Here is an 18,783-nt window from a genome sequence, read left to right as displayed (position 1 = left end):
TCCCTGCCCACACCTATCTGGGAAATCAGGCTAGAAACTCGCTGGGAACAACCAGGTTTCCATTCTGTTGCTGATAGCATGATTTTGATGCCATAAGTAATCATTAGTCCTGCCACGAGTGCAGGGGACTGGACTAGATGACTTCTCGAGGTCCCTTCCAGTTCTGTGAGTATTTGATTTGTACCAATCTGTTATGTCAGTTTTGTTCTTTTTTTTCACCTATCTGTTTAACTTAATTTCTTCTATTGAGCTGTAGAAAGTGCAATGTACCACAGGTTACAGGAAAAATAAATTCCATTCCGTTCAGCATATGCTGTCTTCACGGAGTAGGTGATGCAGCCAGTCCATGCATTTTGGAGAAGTGGCCACCTTTTATAGAATTTAATCAGCATTAGGTTTCACAACTCTGAGCCAAATCTTTTTTTAAACTAAATTTCAAACTCTTCTCTGGGTAATAGGCTTCTGTGCTTCAGCAAACCCCCTCTGTTTAGCAAAACATTTTTGCATGTACTTTGGTTTAATGCCTCAGAGCCACAACATCTTGAAACGTAAAATTCAGTCACTCAGGCCAATAGATTACTGGGCTTAAGGACCATCTCGATTCAGCAAATCACTTAGACACATGTTTAACTTGATGTACATTCTTAAGGAGATGCTTAACTTAATGGAATGAAACTTAAGTGCTTTACTGAATAGGAATGGATTTAAGCAAGTGTTTAAATGTTTAGCTGAATTGGGGCCTATGAAAGCATATATTGATACGAACATATCAGAAGAATCCCAGTGACCAGTAAATTACCTGATATCATTAAGTCATAAGGTTGAAAATATGCTTCATGCCTGTACCCTGTTCTGATGCTTATGTGTGTATAAGTACATTTTATTTTAATACTGTATCAACTTGTTCTTGATTCCTCTCTCATATCAGACTGCAATGGAATGGACCAAATCAACTTCTCTACGGCTACCCACAGAGATTCTCCTAATATTATACCAAGAAAACTTGTTTATGACACACACTGTCCACGAATTACTATGGGGCTACAAAGACAAACTTTTGTCAACCCTTCATATGCTTCATCCTAAGATTGATTCAGAGTTTGGCTTATTTAATAAGGTAACTTGTCGAGATTGCAGAGTTTCCTTAGTCAGATGTGGACCGTATCACTGTTGCTCGTGCCTTACTCCCCCATAACGCACTGTTTGTGGGACTAGCCTTGAAAACCACTGGGAAAATTCAGCTGAGACTGAATGTGGCTGCCCACTTAATAGCATTTCATTGCAGGAAATATCATAATATAAATATCTGGGCCCTAGAGAGACTGTATTGGCTGCCAGTTTGTTTCTGGTTGCAATTCAGGGTGTTGATTCAGTCTCTAAAGTTCTTTATGGCTTGAGTCATAGATATCTTGGATACCCTTTCTCTCTCTCCTTGAAATCATCTGGAATACTTAGGTTGATGGTCCCTCTCTGTCAACAATTAGCTTGCAGCCCCCAGCAGAGTCCAACGCATGGTAACAGGGCGACACAACAGTAGACACCTTCCACCCTGTTCTAGTGCATCAGCCAGCTGCCCTAGGGAGTGACTGGTCCCGCACTGTGCAGATGAACTCTTCTGTGTTTCTAGATGAATGGAACGGATGACGGTGAATATGTTGTTCTCAGTGGGAAAATGAACTACCGTAACTTCTCGAAGATCGTGGAGTGGAGAGGAAAAGAGTAAGTTGTCAAACCGGACGGTGTGAAACGTTTCCCTTCCTTTGAGACCTTTCAGTCAGCAGAGACAGCGCCTTTCATTTCTGACATTTTTACAAAGAAGCCAGTTTAGTGGCAGGCTCTCTACACACCACAAATCCCACAGCAAGCTCACCTTTGCCTGCAGAGGACAGAGGCAGGCAGAATGTGCTGAGGGAGCAAAACACCTTTACATGGGTGCCGCATCCACTCCCTCCACCATTGCCCACAGGCCACCAGCTAGTGCCAAAATGAGGCTGGGTTGTGGCCATGCCCCCACACAGACATATTGCACCCTCTTTGAGGCATGTCATTACTGCTGGCATTTCAGATGCTACAGGGATGGAAGCAGTATAAGTATCTAGGTGGATAGATAGGGAGAGAGAGAAACACTCCCACAACTTGCAGTTGCTCAGGAGAATCCCCAGGATTTTAATAGCTGCCTGCATGAGCAAACCCACACCCTGGGCAGCCAGAAGTGGGAGGGGTGGATGTTGGAGCTGATTCAGTTTTAGTGAGTGTAACTTCTCAGCAAACAGGACTGTTTCTATCACAAAAGGAGAGTTTAACAATTGGACCAAGTCCATTCTGTCTGGGCATTTGTCTTCCCTGGGAGAAAGGTGAGTTTTTAAACGTGTTAAGCTGTCCTGTGTTCAGCTAGCGCATGTTACAGTCCTAGTAAAGAGGGAGAAGTTGTAGTTTTAACCAGTGTTATTTGGCCAAGGTACATAGGTTAAAACTGCAATTGCCTCATCGTCACTAGAATTGTAGCAGGGATTAGTTAAACAAATCATCTTAGGTTATGTCTTCACTGCGCAAAATTTGTCCATTGGTGCAGTTGTTGTAAAATCCTAGTGGAGACAAGGCTCTATAGTTTTGACTGTGATGTAGCTAGGCCAGGTCAACTGCAGGTGGGGACCCCCCAAGGGCTTTCTTACTTGGTTAGCATGCATGGGTTTAGTTTGTGATCCTTTTGGTCTTTTGGCTTGATGTCAAAACTCCTACTGAAAAACTGGAGACTATAACTACAAACTCCATATAGGAACGGACGTATTTCTCTGCATACTGATTTTACAGAATCAGCCTGAACTTTAAAACTATTGCCAATTAACTGCTACATCATATTCACTGAGCATTTAGCAGTATTGTAGGCTACTACTTAGTTTTCCCTTTGATTTTATTACGTATACAATAAATATTAAGGGTGGTGGAGCTTGCGTTAATGCATTCAAGCTGAAGATTCGCTCCATGTGTTTCCTGCTAGTCAACATCCATCCGTGTACTCGTGCAAATTTCTATCATACAAATGACATTTATCTTTATTTGGAGTGAACATACTTGGATCCTGCTTCCATTTGCTGTTTGCCTCTATTAAATTTTCTTGTTAGTTGCTGTTTTCTGGTGGCTTTCACACAAAGGGGTAGATTAAGAATTTAAGGACAGCCATACTGAGTCAGACCAAAGGTCCATCAAACCCAGTATCCTGTCCTCTGACAGCAGCCAATGGCAGGTGCCCCAAAGGGAATCATCAAGTGATCCATGCCCTGTCACCCAATCCCAGCTTCTGGCAAACAGAGGCTAGGGCCACCATTCCTGATCATCCTGGCTAATAGCCATTGATGGACCTATCCTCCCATGAATCTATCTAGCTCCCTTTTGAACCCATTATAGTACTGGCCTTCACAACACCCTCTGGGAAAGAGTTCCAGAGGTTGACAGTGTGTTGCATGAAAAAACACTTTCGTGTTTGTTTTTAAACCTGCTACCTATTAATTTCATTTGATGGCCCCTTGTTCTTGTATTATGAGAAGAAGTAAATAACACTTCCTTATTTACTTTCTCTATACCACTCATAATTTTATAGACCTCTATCATATCCCCCTTTAGTCACCTCTTTTCCAAGTTGAAAAGTCCCAGTCTAACTAATCTCTCCTCATACAGAAGCCATTCTATACCCCTAATCCTTTTTGTTGCCCTTTTCTGAACCTTTTCCAATTCCAAGATATCTTTTTTTGAGATGGAGCAACCACATCTGCACACAGTATTCAAGGTGTGGGCGTACCATGGATTTATATAGAGGCAATATGATATTTTCTCTCATCATTAAGAAAGGGATAGATTCCCAACATTCTGTTCACTTTTTTGACTGTTGCTGCACATTGTGGATAGTTCTCTGAAATCATCCACTCAATGACTCCAAGATCTTTCTTGAGTGGTAGCAGCTAATTTAGACCCCATCATTGTATGTGTATAGTTAAGATTATGTTTTGCAATGTGTTACTTTGCATTTATCAACATTAAATTTCATCTGCTATTTTGTTGCTCAGTCACCCAGATTGTGACTTTGGATACAGTAGTTAGCAAGGGGTGGTGCATAAAACTGCCCCACCCAGGAGACATTGCGTCTCCGCTGAGTTACAGTCATCCCCTGCTTCCTTGCTCCTGGGGATAGCTCCCCACACCCTGCAGTTGGTCGGCTACTCTGGGTATCAAGTAGTGGGGTGGAGCCTCTAAGGCAAGGCTTGGACCATTCCCCACTGTTCCCAGCAAGTAGCCTTGCCTACTCCTCTGCATCCAGACCCAAGGTTTGGGGAGCCTGTTGTTGGCACCAGGGGGCTACAACCCCTGAATGGATTTTTAATGGCTCCCAGTGGAGCAGATTACCGTCGTACCAATTAAAAAGGTCCACAGTAATTATCTTGCATACACATCAGTTTATTTGAGAGAGAATTGCACAAGCGGTAAAGGGTTACATTTAAGTACATAACTCCTATGTTAGACATTAAAGAACTATACAATAAGAGCTATACATTCCTCTTAGCGAGCCTCTCTTTCACAAACATACCCAAACAGGCCCTGTGCTAGTCTCGCACAGTTCCTGCTTGGCAAACAGAGGGGGTGGTTACCAATTCTATGGATGACTTCTTCCCTCCAGGTCTGGTCTCCTCAGCCCTCTAGTCTGTCTCGGATTCCCTCAAGGCCAGGCCTCGGCTGCATGGAAACCCCTCTGGTCACAGTCCTACTTGAGCCCACGGAGCAGAGTTTTGGCTACTCGGTCTAGCAGCTTCTTCAAGCGTCGGTTAAGGAATTCCCCAACAGTAGTTTAATTTGCTTGATTTTTATAGTCTTTCCTCAAAGGGGTCACATGTCTTAAAAGCGTGCCCAGTGGGCGTGTGGTTACTAATTTCTACCTGGTTATTACTTTCGGAGGAGACTGCAGAGCGGTGCCAACTGAACATTACCCCACATTCACTCCCTTATCAATCCATTCACTTCAGCCCCCTGCGTGATGTCCTCCAACAGGGTCGAGATGCCCCGGTCAGCCCGTGCTTCACTCAGGACATTCCACACATGTTGTTTGCTTTCAAGTGGACATATTTGCTGACCCAAAGATCAGTATTGATCCTACACGCAGCATGGAGCCAGTCAGTTTCACCTCTGGCATCTGCCTGATGCGAAGAGAAGGATTCTGCTCCCAGAATCCTCTTTTGAAGTTCACTCATGTCAAGCCATGTTCTCACACCATTCATTCAGTACGGCCATACCAATTGGGCACCATCCCAACACCTGTCTAGAGGCAGAAGGGGGTTCGAACACACTTGCTTGACATGTGGTCTGGCTCGTAAACAAGCCCAAAGTGAATAACCCAAACCGCTGTGCTGCTAATTAAAATGTTTGCCAGCAACTTCTTGCTTGGGAGCCAGATTCTCAGTTACACTACGGCCCCAATGTAAAGGGGATGTAAGTGTAATTTATGTGCATTTTCAGCCCCCTATACACTGCCAGAGCTATTTCCATTGCGCTATGGGTAGGTCTGCACTGCAATCAGAGGTCTGATTAAAGCGCAGGTAGACACGGTTGCACTAGCTTTAGCTAGCACAGCTAAAAATAGCAGTGAAGTCACAATGGCGTAGACCCCAGTCTGGGTTGTACAAGTCCACCCAGAAACCTGGGTGTGTATTCACTTTCCTAGTCTGCGCTGAAGCCTGTGCCACCGTGTCTTCAGTGCTATAGCCATGCACCGTTACCCAGCTACAGTCAACCTCTGACTGCAGTGTAGACATGCTTTCAGTGTGAATGAGAGTCAGGCCATCACGGTCCTTCCCACACCAACCAAGCGGTATTAACTCCCCATTGCTCAATAATTCTTTGGCTCTTTTGTTCCCTCTCTCTGCTTCTTTTACTGCAGGTCACTTAACTGGTGGACTACAGAGTCATGTAATATGATCAATGGGACAGATGGAAGTGCTTTCCACCCATTGATAAGCACAGATGAAACAATTTATGTCTTTTCTTCTGATTTCTGCAGGTAAGGAGAATAATTCCAAACGTAACATATCAAACTGTTCACACTGGATCCTTCTGAGATTTCAAATCTTTTTCCCTAATGTTATGTTTTACAAGCTCTATTCCTTAAGTACATTTGTCCTTCATTAGGTTTCAGAGTAGCAGCTGCGTTAGTCTGTATTCGCAAAAAGAAAAGGAGTACTTGTGGCACCTTAGAGACTAACCAATTTATGTGAGCTGTAGCTCACGAAAGCTTATGCTCAAATAAATTGGTTAGTCTCTAAGGTGCCACAAGTACTCCTTTTCTTTTTGTCCTTTATTAATTCACTCTAACAAGTAGGAGTGAGTTAACCCCTAAAAACCAAGTCACATCTGGTTAAAAATGAACTATTTGTGACAAAAGTAAAATGAAAATTTGAGTTAAATCCTGAAATATTTGCTGAATTCCTTCCCTCAGCAGGATGAGAGGAGACAGCACAAGCATGCTAAACAGACCTTATTTAAAACTTCTTTCCCTCTGTGAAATCCTCTCGCACTTCCTAGTTTAGTAAAGACATTCCAGAATGCATCATTCCATGACATCACTTCCACCATGAGACACATGCACACATACACAAGTAATGGGATATGGAAGAGCCTGGGATTTTTTTCTCTTGTCATTCTACCTAGTATCCTGCTTCCTCCTAGGTTTCTCTGCCATTTGAAAACAAAATTGACATGCCATTTACTCTTTAAATCAGGAAAATAACCCCCATTTGATGAATCCAGGCAATGTTGGGGGTTCAAGAATTGCCCTCTTTGGGACCTGCTGGTACTGTCTCCCCCATCCATTCTTTTCATTGTCACTTTTGTGGTTGTGAGATCTGTGGCTTAAACAGCTGCAGCACCACTGAAATCTTATGACTGAAAAGATAATCCTGAGGACTTGAGAAACCCTTCTGAGGCCAGGCATCTGTGCCCCAGACCTCCATTTTTTTTTAAAAAGGCTCACCCTTTTCGTGCAACACCACAAGAAGGCGTATAGGACCTGATCCAGAGCTCATTGAAATTAGTGGAAAGGCTTCTGTTGATTTCAGTGGGCTTTGGAGCAGGCCTGTAGCTTACTGTAAATCCAAATGGACCTGCAGATGCCACTTTGAAGGCTGTACAGCATAGGCTAGTAAGTCCTTGTGACTATAAATTCAGATTCTTGCTTTTCTTCCCCACAGATCTCTGTATATAACTTTTGATAGCTTTGTGAGTGTGTCTGGAATCCCTGCCTATCGGTTTGTGCCCCCTGAAAAGGTCTTTGCCAATACGTCAGTGAACCCGGACAATGCGGGATTCTGTGTGCCAGCAGGAAACTGCCACGGCTCAGGGGTCCTGAATGTCAGCATCTGCAAGCAAGGTATGTATCCAGGGAGTGTGGGAAATGCTTCTGGGGCAGCACATTTTCACGTTTAACTGAACCACGTTGGGGCAATTGGCTCGATCCTGTGGGGTACTGAGCACTCTCAATTCTACATGAAGTCATGAGAAGCTGAGAGAGTCCAGCATCTTGCCAAATCAAGCCCAGTATCACCCGTTATTATTAAAAGGCTACAGGAGTGAAGAAAACGGATCTTAAATAGCATTCCTGAAAGATGTCATCTGCTCAAGCTCTAGTTTTACATCATATGAAGACTGGAGTCAGAAGCACATCCTAGGAGTGGGACTGTAAAGTTAAAAGCAGTCACAGCCAGCTGTGCTCTACACAACAGAGTCACTTCTTAGTAGGCAAAATTCACTACTGGGGCCTATACACCACTTGAGCCTGGTGCATAGGCCTCATGCTGGCTGGCTGTACTGGGTGAATTTCCCCTCCATGAAGATGGGGCATGTCCATGAAGATGGGGCACCTCTGCCCAGATGACCCCTTATGGCCTCAAGGCAGCCCTGCCAGCAGCTCCTCACCTCCGGTTCCCCTTTTGGTTCCTCAGTATGGTTCCTCAGTAAACTCAAAAGAAAGCTGTTGTTGGATTTGTAAAAGCCTTCCTCAGGGTCTGGTTTATTAACTTACATTTCAAAAACTGAACACAAGAGCCTTGCCTCCACCATTAAACTGGGCACAGCCCCAAACTCCTCTGGTGTTCAGGGTCTTCCCTGCTTTGGCAAGCTACTCCCAGCCCTTCCTAGCTGGAGCTGAGCCTTTCAGGCTCTGGCTTCCAGGCCCCAACCTTTCTCCCAGTTAGGGGCTCCTGCATTATTAACTTCACAACACATTCAAAATATAGTTTTCAAGTCCATCCATTTTCCCAGGCCGTTCCTTGCCTGTTGCCTCACTCATCCAGCTTCAGTTTCTCTGCTAAAGCCGAGTTGCTCGCAGCCACTTCTGTTCTCCTTGAGAACACCTGCTGCAGGGCCAGGTGTTTCCTGCTCAGGTATGCCTCCTTGCTAATCAGGGTGGGCTGGCCTAGGGCAAGCTCTACTTTGGTAAATGTCACTTCCCCAGTCAGCGTGTGAAAGTTGTGTTCTGTGCTGTCTCAGTGCTTCATTGGCATGACATTTGTAATCACACCTCTTTAGAAAGTCCTTAGACCCTGTCAGTGTTGGGAATACAATAGTCCTAGTAGAATCGCTTTTAATCAGTGCAGTGAAAGTGCTCACGTACTTAAAGTTACACAGGTGCCTAAGTGGCCAGACTGTAACATGATCGACACCTCAGAAGTGCAGTGTGCTCACAGCATGGATGACACAAAGGGCTAGATCGGGGTGGCCAACCTGAGCCTGAGAAGGAGCTAGAATTTACCAATGTACATTGCCAAGGAGCCACCGTAATACGTTCCCCAGCAGCCGCACATCCACTAACCCCCCCCCCGCGCCTCCTGCCCACTGGCAGCCTCGCCAAGCAGCACCTCCCCCTCCCTCTCCACACCACCCACCCGCTGCAGTCAGCTGTTTTGCAGTGCGCAGGAGGCTCTGGTGGGGATGGGGGAGGAGCAAGGGCATGGCAGACTCGGGGGAAGGGGTGGAGTGGTGGCAGGACCTGGGGCAGAGCAGGGGGTTGAGCAGTAAGCACCCCACAGCACATTGGAAAGTTAGCATCTGTAGCTCCAGCCCCGGAGTCAGCGCCTATGCAAGGAGCCGCATATTAACCTCTGAAGAGGCTCATGCAGCTCCGGAGCCACAAGTTGGCCACCCCTGGGCTAAATCCTCAGCTAGTGTCAATCAGCGTAACTCTCTTGGCTTCAGTGGGACTACCTGTGTGCCCAAGTGCTTTGCTGGATGAGGGCCTAACCCTCGGGAGAGAATCAAACTACATGTGATAGATGTTAGTCACATTGCTTAATGCCCTGCTGGAAGGCACTTGATGGCTGAAGTGATGAGTGTAAGAACCTAGATAGTATACACCAGAACTAGGTTGGAATCTGTTTGTTTGGACCATAAGACTAATAAATAACAATACCCAGCTCTTACATAGCACTTTGCATCAGTGGATCTCTTAGCACTTACAAGGAGCTTGTACATTAACCCCATTTTATATATGGGGAACTGGGGCAGGGAGAGATGAAGTGATTTGCCCAAGCTCAGCCAGCAGGGCCAGAAATAGAACCAAGGTCTCCTGCGTTCCAGTTCAGTGCCTTATCTACCAGGCCATGTTGCCTTCTGTAAAATGCTTCCAGTGAAGTGAATGGGCCCCAGCAGAAACCAGTTTTCTTCAGTTATTTATTACTGGATTCTGGGAATTTTTGTTAGCGGTGATGTTGTATTGAAAGTTGTTTCATGGTGTGTGCGCAGTATCTTATTTCTGTTCCTGGCCACACTGATTGGCTGGCTGGGTGGGGATCTGATGCATTGTTCTCTTTAGAAAATAGTGACTTCGCTGTTTTAAAATTCCAGGGGTCCCCATCCTTTTATCAGCCCCACATTTTTACCAAGCAGCTGAGCAGTATATTAAGGACATACAGGGCATGCATCCCAGGAAGGAGGATCATGAAACATTTCTGGACATCAATCCTGTAAGTATGTGCTTCCCTTTGAAATGACTTGCAGGGAATCTGATTCTCCCTCCACTAGATAAAGTGAATAAATGAAGGCAGCCACCTCCGGGTAGCAATCTGCCCCACAGTGAAATAGGGGCATTACACGATACCAGACCCTGGAGAGAGACAACCAAGCTCTATGCAGAAAAGCAATACAAGAGCCTCAGTATTGATATGTGCACTTAGTGTTGCTTTTGTAAAGCCAAGACTTCACCAAAGATATGGGCTTGTAGAATACACTCCCTAGGCAGGGAAGGAAGGAAGATGCTAAGGCCTGATCCAGCTCCCATTGACTCAGAATTGAGTCCTTAAACCTTGAGTCCTTAAACCTTATTCCCTTAGGCATCCAGTTTGTGATGTCATGAATGTGATGGCTTAGATAATGGCAGGCCAGAGGGTTTCACAGTGTTTATTCTGGCTTCTTCCCTGGTCAGCAATCTTCTCTCTAAGCCCTGTTCACTAGCCCTCTCCACCTCTTCAGCAGTAGCCTGGTTCATATGATGAACCCCAAGACTGACCTTCCTCCAGAGAAGGAAGGCAGGGAGACACCCCCCAGCAAGACCTCTTCAGAAAGGCACTTCCCACTCCAAGCCCCAGGACCAGTCTGTTCCAAATTCCACAGCTCTCAGTACCAGAAAGGATCAGTTTGCTGCTAGCGATATCTCAAGCTTTCCCACCAACCCACCCACGCTAGGCAGCCTCCTCAAGGACAGGTTTTGACAGGAAGTTTTCCCTTTGTGTGGGATGGGATTTCTTTTTGCCTGAGAAGGGTGGAGATTGTTTCCATGCAGCTGGTGATTTCCATCATAGCCACTTGATAGCATTCCAAGAAAACCCCCTCCCTCTTCACTTGGCTCTCTTCCTTCTCACTTCCTGGCTCATGGAGCCCGCGGACTGCTTGTCGCTCTAGCTTTTGTCTCACGTTCACCAAAGCCATCGCCCAGTTTCCCCTGAGAAAGTGAAATCTTCTGTCTACTTCAGGGCCAAAAAATCAGGAGACTGGAGACCAATCTTGAGCCTCAAGAGGCTAAATCCATTCAGACTGCCCCAAAAGTTCAAGATGGAGGCTCTGCATTCATCCCTGGATGTCAATAAGCCCAGGTAGTTGCTGGCCTTGGTCAAAGAGCCGTTAGCTGGGTTTACAGCTATTTTGCATCTCAGGGGAGTCACAAGGTAGCTGGGATTTGACCGCTGAATCTGGCACAGCATTTGTATTATTACTGTACCTATTGATCCATGGCTTTAAAAATTTACTCTTCTGTAAATCCACACAACAGCGCAGTGGCCTGGAAGTGAAAATGTGAAGACATACAGTGGAGAACAGAACGAGGGGAAAGAATAAAGGAATGACCAACATAATGATAGGGGGAAACAGTAATCTGACTCAGGATGCAGCGAGGTACAATTTCCTTCTGCTTCAGCAAGGGCAGCTCCTTTCTGAGCACTAGTGCACATGCTGTTTGGAATCCAAACTCTTGGTGCCAGCAGGTTCCTGATTGCCCAATCCCTTCTTACACAATTCTTTCTCAATGTGGGATTGACAGTCATATGAACTAACCGCTGCCCCGCCAAATAAATTAAAGCTAAATTTTACCACTTCTAAACTTAAAAAATCTCCTTCCTCCAACATGCCAGACATTGCAGCATTTATGATGCTGTTGGTTGATTATTATTATTATTGCAACTCGCAGAAGACTATTTTGCACGGATCTTCTCAGTGGCAGTGCAGCCAGATTCATCACTCTATCTTGGGCTTTAGTAGCAATTTGTTTTATGGTTAAGGCACAAGGGCTCTGGGTTCAATTCCCAGCTCCTCCACAGACTTCCTGTGTGACTTTGGCCCTATCAATTTAACCTTTCAGTGGTTCAGTTCTCCATCTGTAAAATGGGGCTAATAGCACTTCCTTCCTTCCTTCCACCCTTTGCCTTTCTTATCTGTTTACATTGGGACAGAGACTGTCTCTTAACTGTGTGTTTGTACTATGCCTTACAGAATGGTGCCCCAAGCTCAGTTGGAGCTTCTAGGGACCCCATTAGTACACAGACTCTCAGGCTCTATAGTAATGAGGGTCATCTAAGTATCTGGATGGATGGATACAAATAAAAATAGTCCCCTTGCATGCATCTACCTAATTCTCCTGTAAAGAGACAGGAAACCCATCCAGTTCCATCTTAACTAGTAGATGTGGTGTTTTGCCATCTTAACAACTCCTTCCCACTGTAAAAATTGGGCTGAAATCATACTTTTTAAAAAAAAATCCAAATTTTTTTACTCTAAAAGTTTCCCTTTCTTTCACAGCTGACTGGGATAGTTGTACAAGCAGCCAAGAGAATGCAGATCAATGTTCTTGTCAGAAAACTAGAGGGATTTATGTAAGTATTCGCCTCTAGCAGTGGGGATTTCAGGGTTGCTTGCCTGACTTTGTATTTGAGGTGATTTTGTCTGCAGAGTCCTTGGAGGAAATATTATTTGTAGAGAGAGTTCGATCCAATAGAATCTTACCTAGAAAATGGCAGGGTAGTTCCTTCTTCTTGTTTCACATTCATAGTGGCAATTTGTAGTTTTTTCAACAACCTGAAAACTCAGGTGTGAGCTGTCACAAGCTACGGCCCTGCTATGTTTTCTGAACATATCTTTCAAACTGCGAAAGCCTAAATGTGAAACACACTATGTGACAGAACCAAAACGTATTGGTGGCATGATTTCTGTGAAGTCAATAAAATAGATTCACACTGACTGAGGATCTGGCTGACTGTCCTTATCTTAGTTATAAGAGAGACACTATCACAGGAATGCACGTGTACCCACACACAGCCATGATTTCTGCCACCGCAAATGCCAAACACAGTCCCAGCTGGTGAGGCCAGATTGGTGTCCGAGTGGTAGCAGGAGCTAGTTAAAAACTTTACAGGAACTCCCATTCACTTTCAACTTGACACGTCAAAGTTCCCACACAAGTCTGTATGTACAAGGCACTTGAAAAATATATAAAGGTGGCATCTTATCTGCCCAGATCCCTTTTGGGGGACTGGATCCTAACATATCATTTCCTTATATCTACTGTACTGTACTTTCTAGTGGTTATGAGATCTCTCATTGAAATACCTTCTATCCCAGTATTGCTGGCACTATTAACATAACTCCACTCTAATACCAGGCATCACTTTAGCTGGTGTGCGTCTCTTATAACAGCATATGTATATTTCACAAATACATATAGCCTTCAACAACCACTCCGGTTGGTGTTGCCATTCCCTGGCACAAACTTTCCATGAGGTCAGCTATTAATAAGCTTCTCCTGGATTGCGCGCCCCCCCCCCCCCAGTCACTCCCCAGGAAACCCCAGTATATTTTATTGCTTTAAAAACAAAGACTACATTCCAGTTTCTAGATCTTGATCCCTATCCTAATATAGGGGAGGGGAAGGTTAAAAGTTTAAATAAAGATAAGAAGGGTCTGGAGTTTTCACATGGGAAAGTTTTCCCCCTTGATTGCTGTGTTCTAATCTGTCTGGAGAAAGCTGAAACCATTGCAGAATCTGAATGCTTTGCTGTCTTTTTACACAGTGAAACAGGCAGTGTCAGAACATTGGTTTTCCCCGTGGTGCATGTAAATGAGGTAAATATTGTAAATGGTCTCCATTGCAGTGTGTGCCTGTCTAGAAAGATGATACCACTGGGCCTGCAAAAAAGTGGGGAATGTGTCATGTTTCTCCTAATTTTACACTAGCAGGGGGGTAGGAAATAGTTCTTTGTATAAAATTTCTGGTTGATCTTTGTCCTAGGTCCCAGTCCTGCAAACTCCCCTTCACGTGGGTACTCCTATTGACTTCAATGATATCTTTCATGGGCGTAAGAGCGACTGAGGGGGAAGAAGTTTGATGGATCAGGCCTTTAGTTTGTCAGACTTCCAGGGAGGTTTCTTCACTGAAGATGGGTCCCTGAATTCCTTGGATTTGTGATAGTCTTTGTAAAGTCCCCTTTATCTCTAGGAAGGAGCTTTATCTCCCAGAGGATCTTCATTGTGGCCTGCAGCCATGTCCCTTCATGCTCTGAACCTGAGGTCTCACAAATTAATGCCCAGTCCTGCATATAGTTAAAGCTGGGAGTAGTGCTTTCTGTTGTGAGTCCCATTGACTTCAGTGAGAACTCCTGGCAGCAAGCATGCCACCTGGCAACAACAGTTTGCAGGATCAGACTGTGAGTAAGGTCAAGCGAGGTCAGTACTTGAATGGGAGACCTCCAAGAACATCTTAGCTATCGCAGGGAGTGTGCTGGTGATTCATGAACCATTCCCTCTGGGGGGTGCTCGAGAGAAAGCACCTTCCCTCTGAAAATCCAGCCCTTTTTAAGGTGTCCCACAGTTGTGCACACAAAATCATCAGTCACTTTTGAAAATGCAGACCAGTGTATCCCTATAGCTTCTAAACTAGAGCTAGCAGTTCTAGTCCATGGAAAGGCATATCAAACAGTCGTCATGGCAGAGGGGATGCCGCTGTTTCCTCTTATGCTTATTCTAAATAAGAGAGAGGTATTGAAATGTATCATTTTATTCTTTCTCAATGCTCCCTGCTCCTCCAGAGTGTTCTGATTGACGAAGCATCTGCCAAAAAACTGAGGAGTGTTCTGTTTGAAGCCACAGTTGTAACCAGCATCCCCTTCATAATCATGGCATTAGGAATTATTTTGGGGATTTGTTTCATTGTGCTTGTATGCAGGCCCCCTGGAACAAAGGAAGAGGTTAGTAGCATCTGAAGTTGACCTTTCTTTCTCAGTGTTTATCTGTGTTTTATTTGCCTCTCATTGACTTTTACCTTTTGGGTTCCCACAACATTTTTGCTTTTTGTTTTTGTTGCAAATGCTCTTTCCAGGTTAGAGAAGTGTTAATAGACCCAGAGTAAGTGCACCCAAGCAAAGCTATGCAGCCAGTTTGATACGTGGTAAGGTGGGTGAATATAAATATTTTTTGTTCTTAATTCCTTTGCTAGCTACAAACACTAGTTGTAAAAATAAGCCTGTCTAGTGAACTCTGAAGGGTAAGATCCAAAAAACCCACATATTTGACATTTTGAGCCCTGTTCAATTTGACAGTTGCCTTTTGAGGAAAAAGTATTAAATTGATTTTCAGGTTCTCTTGTAATACTTTGGGCTGGTTCTTCCCAAAGGCCCAGTGTTCTTCCCAAACTAACAGCCCAATTCTGGACACCCAGAAACTACAAACGAATTCAGATTCTTATCCCAGCTTTGCCACTTGAGCCATTCAACAATACTGTCCCCCTCAGAGAACTGAAAATCACTCCATAATGCACAACCTTAACTTTGATCTTACCATATTTAATCCTTCAATGGCAATTATAATCTTACAACCTGAGCATCTCCACATGTCAGTATACTTCATACAAAGACGATACAAAGTGGATCAACTCCTCCAAATTCCTTCTCAAATGCACAAACTTATGCTGTAAATGCACATTATGACTTTAAAAAAAAAAAAACCACAGTACCATACACAGATAATAGTGTTCCATATGGGTATTCTGATCTGTTATATTAAAAAATTGGCATTAAGGTTGTCAATGCTGTCAAAGATTGTGAGCCAAAACTTCACCCTACTTCAGCAGTCCCGTATGGATGCTAAACTATGGACATCTTTGTGATCCGAGACAGGGTACCCTAGTAGGCTTTTTCCACTTCTAGCTGCTGTTGCTCTAGGACAGTCTTGCTTTTTGTGTATTTTGCTTTCTAAACAGGTTCTTGCAACTGCATGAAAAAGCACACGCATCCTGAATTCAGACCCAAACCGTGCATGTGCTGTTTCTCAGTTTGTGAGGACCTGGGCATGCTTATTAGTTAGCCTTGTGATGGTTTGTTTTGTGGTAAGACCTCAAGAGAGAGACCTGTGTCATCTTTCTGCAGCCTGACAGACTTTCCTCAAATGTTGACTGCTCCCACTTGGAAACTTTTGCTTCATTCTTGCACCCTGCTCAGCCTTTTGGCAATGGATGTTTTAACGACTCTGGTCCTGGTTCCTTTATGGGAGAGGCGGATCCTGTTTCTCCTGAGCACCTGAGTTTTTTCCCTTCCCTGTCTGGTTGGCAGGCTCCGCCTGAGAGGCTAGCAGCAGGCCTATGGGCTCCAGCCAAGGCCTCATCCCAACCCCAGCAAGATCAGTCACAGCCACGTTTCTCAGGCTTTCCTTGGCACCAGAGAAGGAACAAAAAACAGTGGAAAGTTTGAATTTCATGTTTCTCAGAGACTATGCTCTTTCCTGCAAACAGTGAAATCGGTGATGGCCATGAAAATCCTACAGCCCAAGTTATACCCTCGTGTATTGCACCAGTTCTTTTCCCTCCCTCATGTTTATGGCCTTAAACTATTTGTAGACTATTACCATACTGCTGACCTCACTCCTCAATTGTCATTTAGCAAAGCTCAATATATTTAACTCTTTAAATCTTTCCTCTAAATCTGTCTCTCCCGCCCCGTATCATTTTTGTTGTTCCTCTCTGAACTCCCTCCAGTCTGTCATTAACATTCTAGGTGCCCAGAAGTGTGCACATACCTTCCAGAGGTGGTTCCAGCCACATGCAGAGGAGCTCTCACCTCCCTGCTCTGTGACCCAATATTTTTGCAGACGCAGCCCAAGATGGGCCTTTAATTTTGCAGTCGTATTACCCTGCCCTCTGTTGCCCATAAGTCTCCAGCATTACTGCTTCCCAGGATTCTCCATCCCTTTGAGTGTGATTATTTTTCCCAAGATGCATCATCTTGCATTTTTCCAAGATTTCCTGCCTTTGACCCTGCCCCTCCATAGGTCCCTTTTAATGATCTCTGTCCCTACTGGCGCAGATAACTCCTCCCAGTGTAATCTCGTCAATATGCTGTTCATGTCGCCTTCCAGCATCATCATGGAGGATGTTAAATAAGCCCTGCCCTAACACTGATCCTTGTGTCACCCCCTAAACATCTCTAAGGAATGCAGACAGCATGTGCCTGCTGCACATTCCCTAGGATGATGCAGCACGCTCCCCTCTTCATGGCTGGTCAGCAACGCTTGCCCATGCAGAGAAGAGGGGGGCGTGCCCTTTTCTCCTCTCCAGCCCCTTTGGGGCAGCTTTCCCAATGGGAGCCCTATGAGGAACAATCCATGTGCTCACAGTAGAGCATATGCTGCGGTTGTGCTGGTCCTGGCATAGGGTGAGCAAAATTGGGGTGGCTTCTTGCATCATCCCGCTTGAATATCTATGTAAAGACCACGCACAATCTGCCCTGTGGTGCTTTTTTACCTTAATAGTTGTTCCTGTATGGCACAAGGGATGGAATTTGGACTTAGGGGGTGATAAAAACCAGGATCACTCTTCTTTGGTGCTTTGAAACTCAGTCTTACATTTGCTGTCCTCCAGCTCCACATTGGCTACACACTGCAGTTAACTTTTCTGCTTTGCCATTTTGTATTTCAGAGTACTGAAGAGGAAAGGGCTCCGCTCATCAGGACATCCTAATATTCTTTTTTCCCCCTTCCCATGTGAGCTTGGTGAATAAACTATGCAAGTTGATCTAATACCGAATACTACCCGGCACACAGCGCTGCCTGAAAACCCACCATGCTAATTATGATTATTTGTAGTACAGGGATAAAAAAAGCTAAAATGCTAATGAATGAGGAAACTGTTCTTCTCAGCTGCTAAGTAAGTTTTAAAGCCAGATATTAAAATGACTTGAGATCCTGCTTTATTAACTAGTGTTTAATATTCCCAGTGCTGTTGAAAGCCATAAAAGCTCAGAACCACTATATCAGTGAGAGTATAATACCCTGATTCATGTATTAGAATTACGTGGGGTAAACTTTGTAAAAGGACCATAATAATGTGGGCTCCTAAGTCCCTTTTGAAAATGGAACTTAGGCATGTTTGAAAATATTGCTCTGGGTCTAATTTTGTCTTTTGTGTAGAGCACACTTGGCTTCTTATTAACATGAACATGTTAATAAGAATAACATGGATTGTTTTAGTAGTTACCCATCATGCCTTTTATCTCCAAAATTGTTTTGTGAATCTAAGCCAAATTGTAAGTGAGGCCTATTTAGTCATATCTAGTTTTCAGTTAAGGAGCCAAGTGTTTCATAGCACATTTTCGTACAGCACCTTGATCTGCCCAGTATTGTTTGAAATCCCATTGTGTGGTATTAATAAAATGCCTGGCAAGTTTTTAACTTTTAATTATTTTTTACACTGGAAAACACAGGGTTGGTTAGCTGAGGGTACAATAGAGCGTTCTCCTTTTTCCTGTGTCAGTGTCTCACAAAATATCTAGTTTGTGGAGCACTGTAAAGGCAGACGTTGCAAGTGCATTTGTAATTGCATTCAACGTTTAGGAAATCTACAGACCTTCTGTGTTGAGGCATGTTTGGAACATTAAGGAAAGCAGCATAAATGGGTTTTTTTTTAAATACTGGTAGTTTAAAATATAAGGGTACCTTTTTTCCCTCAGTGAGGAAGAGCATTCTCACAAACATATTTCCATCGAATAGTCAGTGAAAAATTGAGACCTACTTTTTTGACTGGCTGAACACTCATGCATAGGGTGTTAGCCTATCAATTGTTCAGCAATCCAGAACATTTTGGGGTGTCCCAGTCAGAAAAGTTCATTATTATCACTATTATTATTTATTATCTGTATTACTGTAGCACCTAGGAGCCCTAGTCCTGGACCAGAGCCCCATTGTGCTATGGTCTATAGATTGGTACCAATTACAGAAGGC

General features: G+C 44.2%; 1 protein-coding gene across 3 annotated transcripts in view; it reads left to right on the top strand.

The window, feature by feature from the left end:
- SCARB2 (scavenger receptor class B member 2) overlaps nt 1-18,229 on the top strand; it is a 34,806-nt gene extending 16,577 nt beyond the window's left edge. Inside the window, exons 4-13 of one of the 3 annotated variants that reach the window (XM_048848103.2) lie at nt 929-1,117; nt 1,628-1,719; nt 5,924-6,043; nt 7,230-7,408; nt 9,880-9,998; nt 12,322-12,395; nt 13,590-13,641; nt 14,604-14,762; nt 14,894-14,962; nt 17,483-18,229. In XM_048848103.2, the coding sequence (XP_048704060.1) occupies nt 929-1,117; nt 1,628-1,719; nt 5,924-6,043; nt 7,230-7,408; nt 9,880-9,998; nt 12,322-12,395; nt 13,590-13,641; nt 14,604-14,762; nt 14,894-14,923 (1,014 nt within the window). In that variant the 3' untranslated portion in view covers nt 14,924-14,962; nt 17,483-18,229. Of the gene's footprint in view, nt 1-928; nt 1,118-1,627; nt 1,720-5,923; nt 6,044-7,229; nt 7,409-9,879; nt 9,999-12,321; nt 12,396-13,589; nt 13,642-14,603; nt 14,763-14,893; nt 14,968-17,482 lie in introns of all 3 variants that reach the window. The other 2 variants (XM_048848102.2, XM_048848101.2) reach the window with 2 other exon arrangements.
- Nucleotides 18,230-18,783: the final 554 nt, after the last annotated feature.

Source organism: Caretta caretta, chromosome 4 (genome assembly GCF_965140235.1).
Source record: "Caretta caretta isolate rCarCar2 chromosome 4, rCarCar1.hap1, whole genome shotgun sequence".
NCBI lineage: Eukaryota > Metazoa > Chordata > Testudines > Cheloniidae > Caretta > Caretta caretta.
Note: the sequence above shows the minus strand (reverse complement) of the source record. Positions and strands in the feature narration are given on the sequence as shown.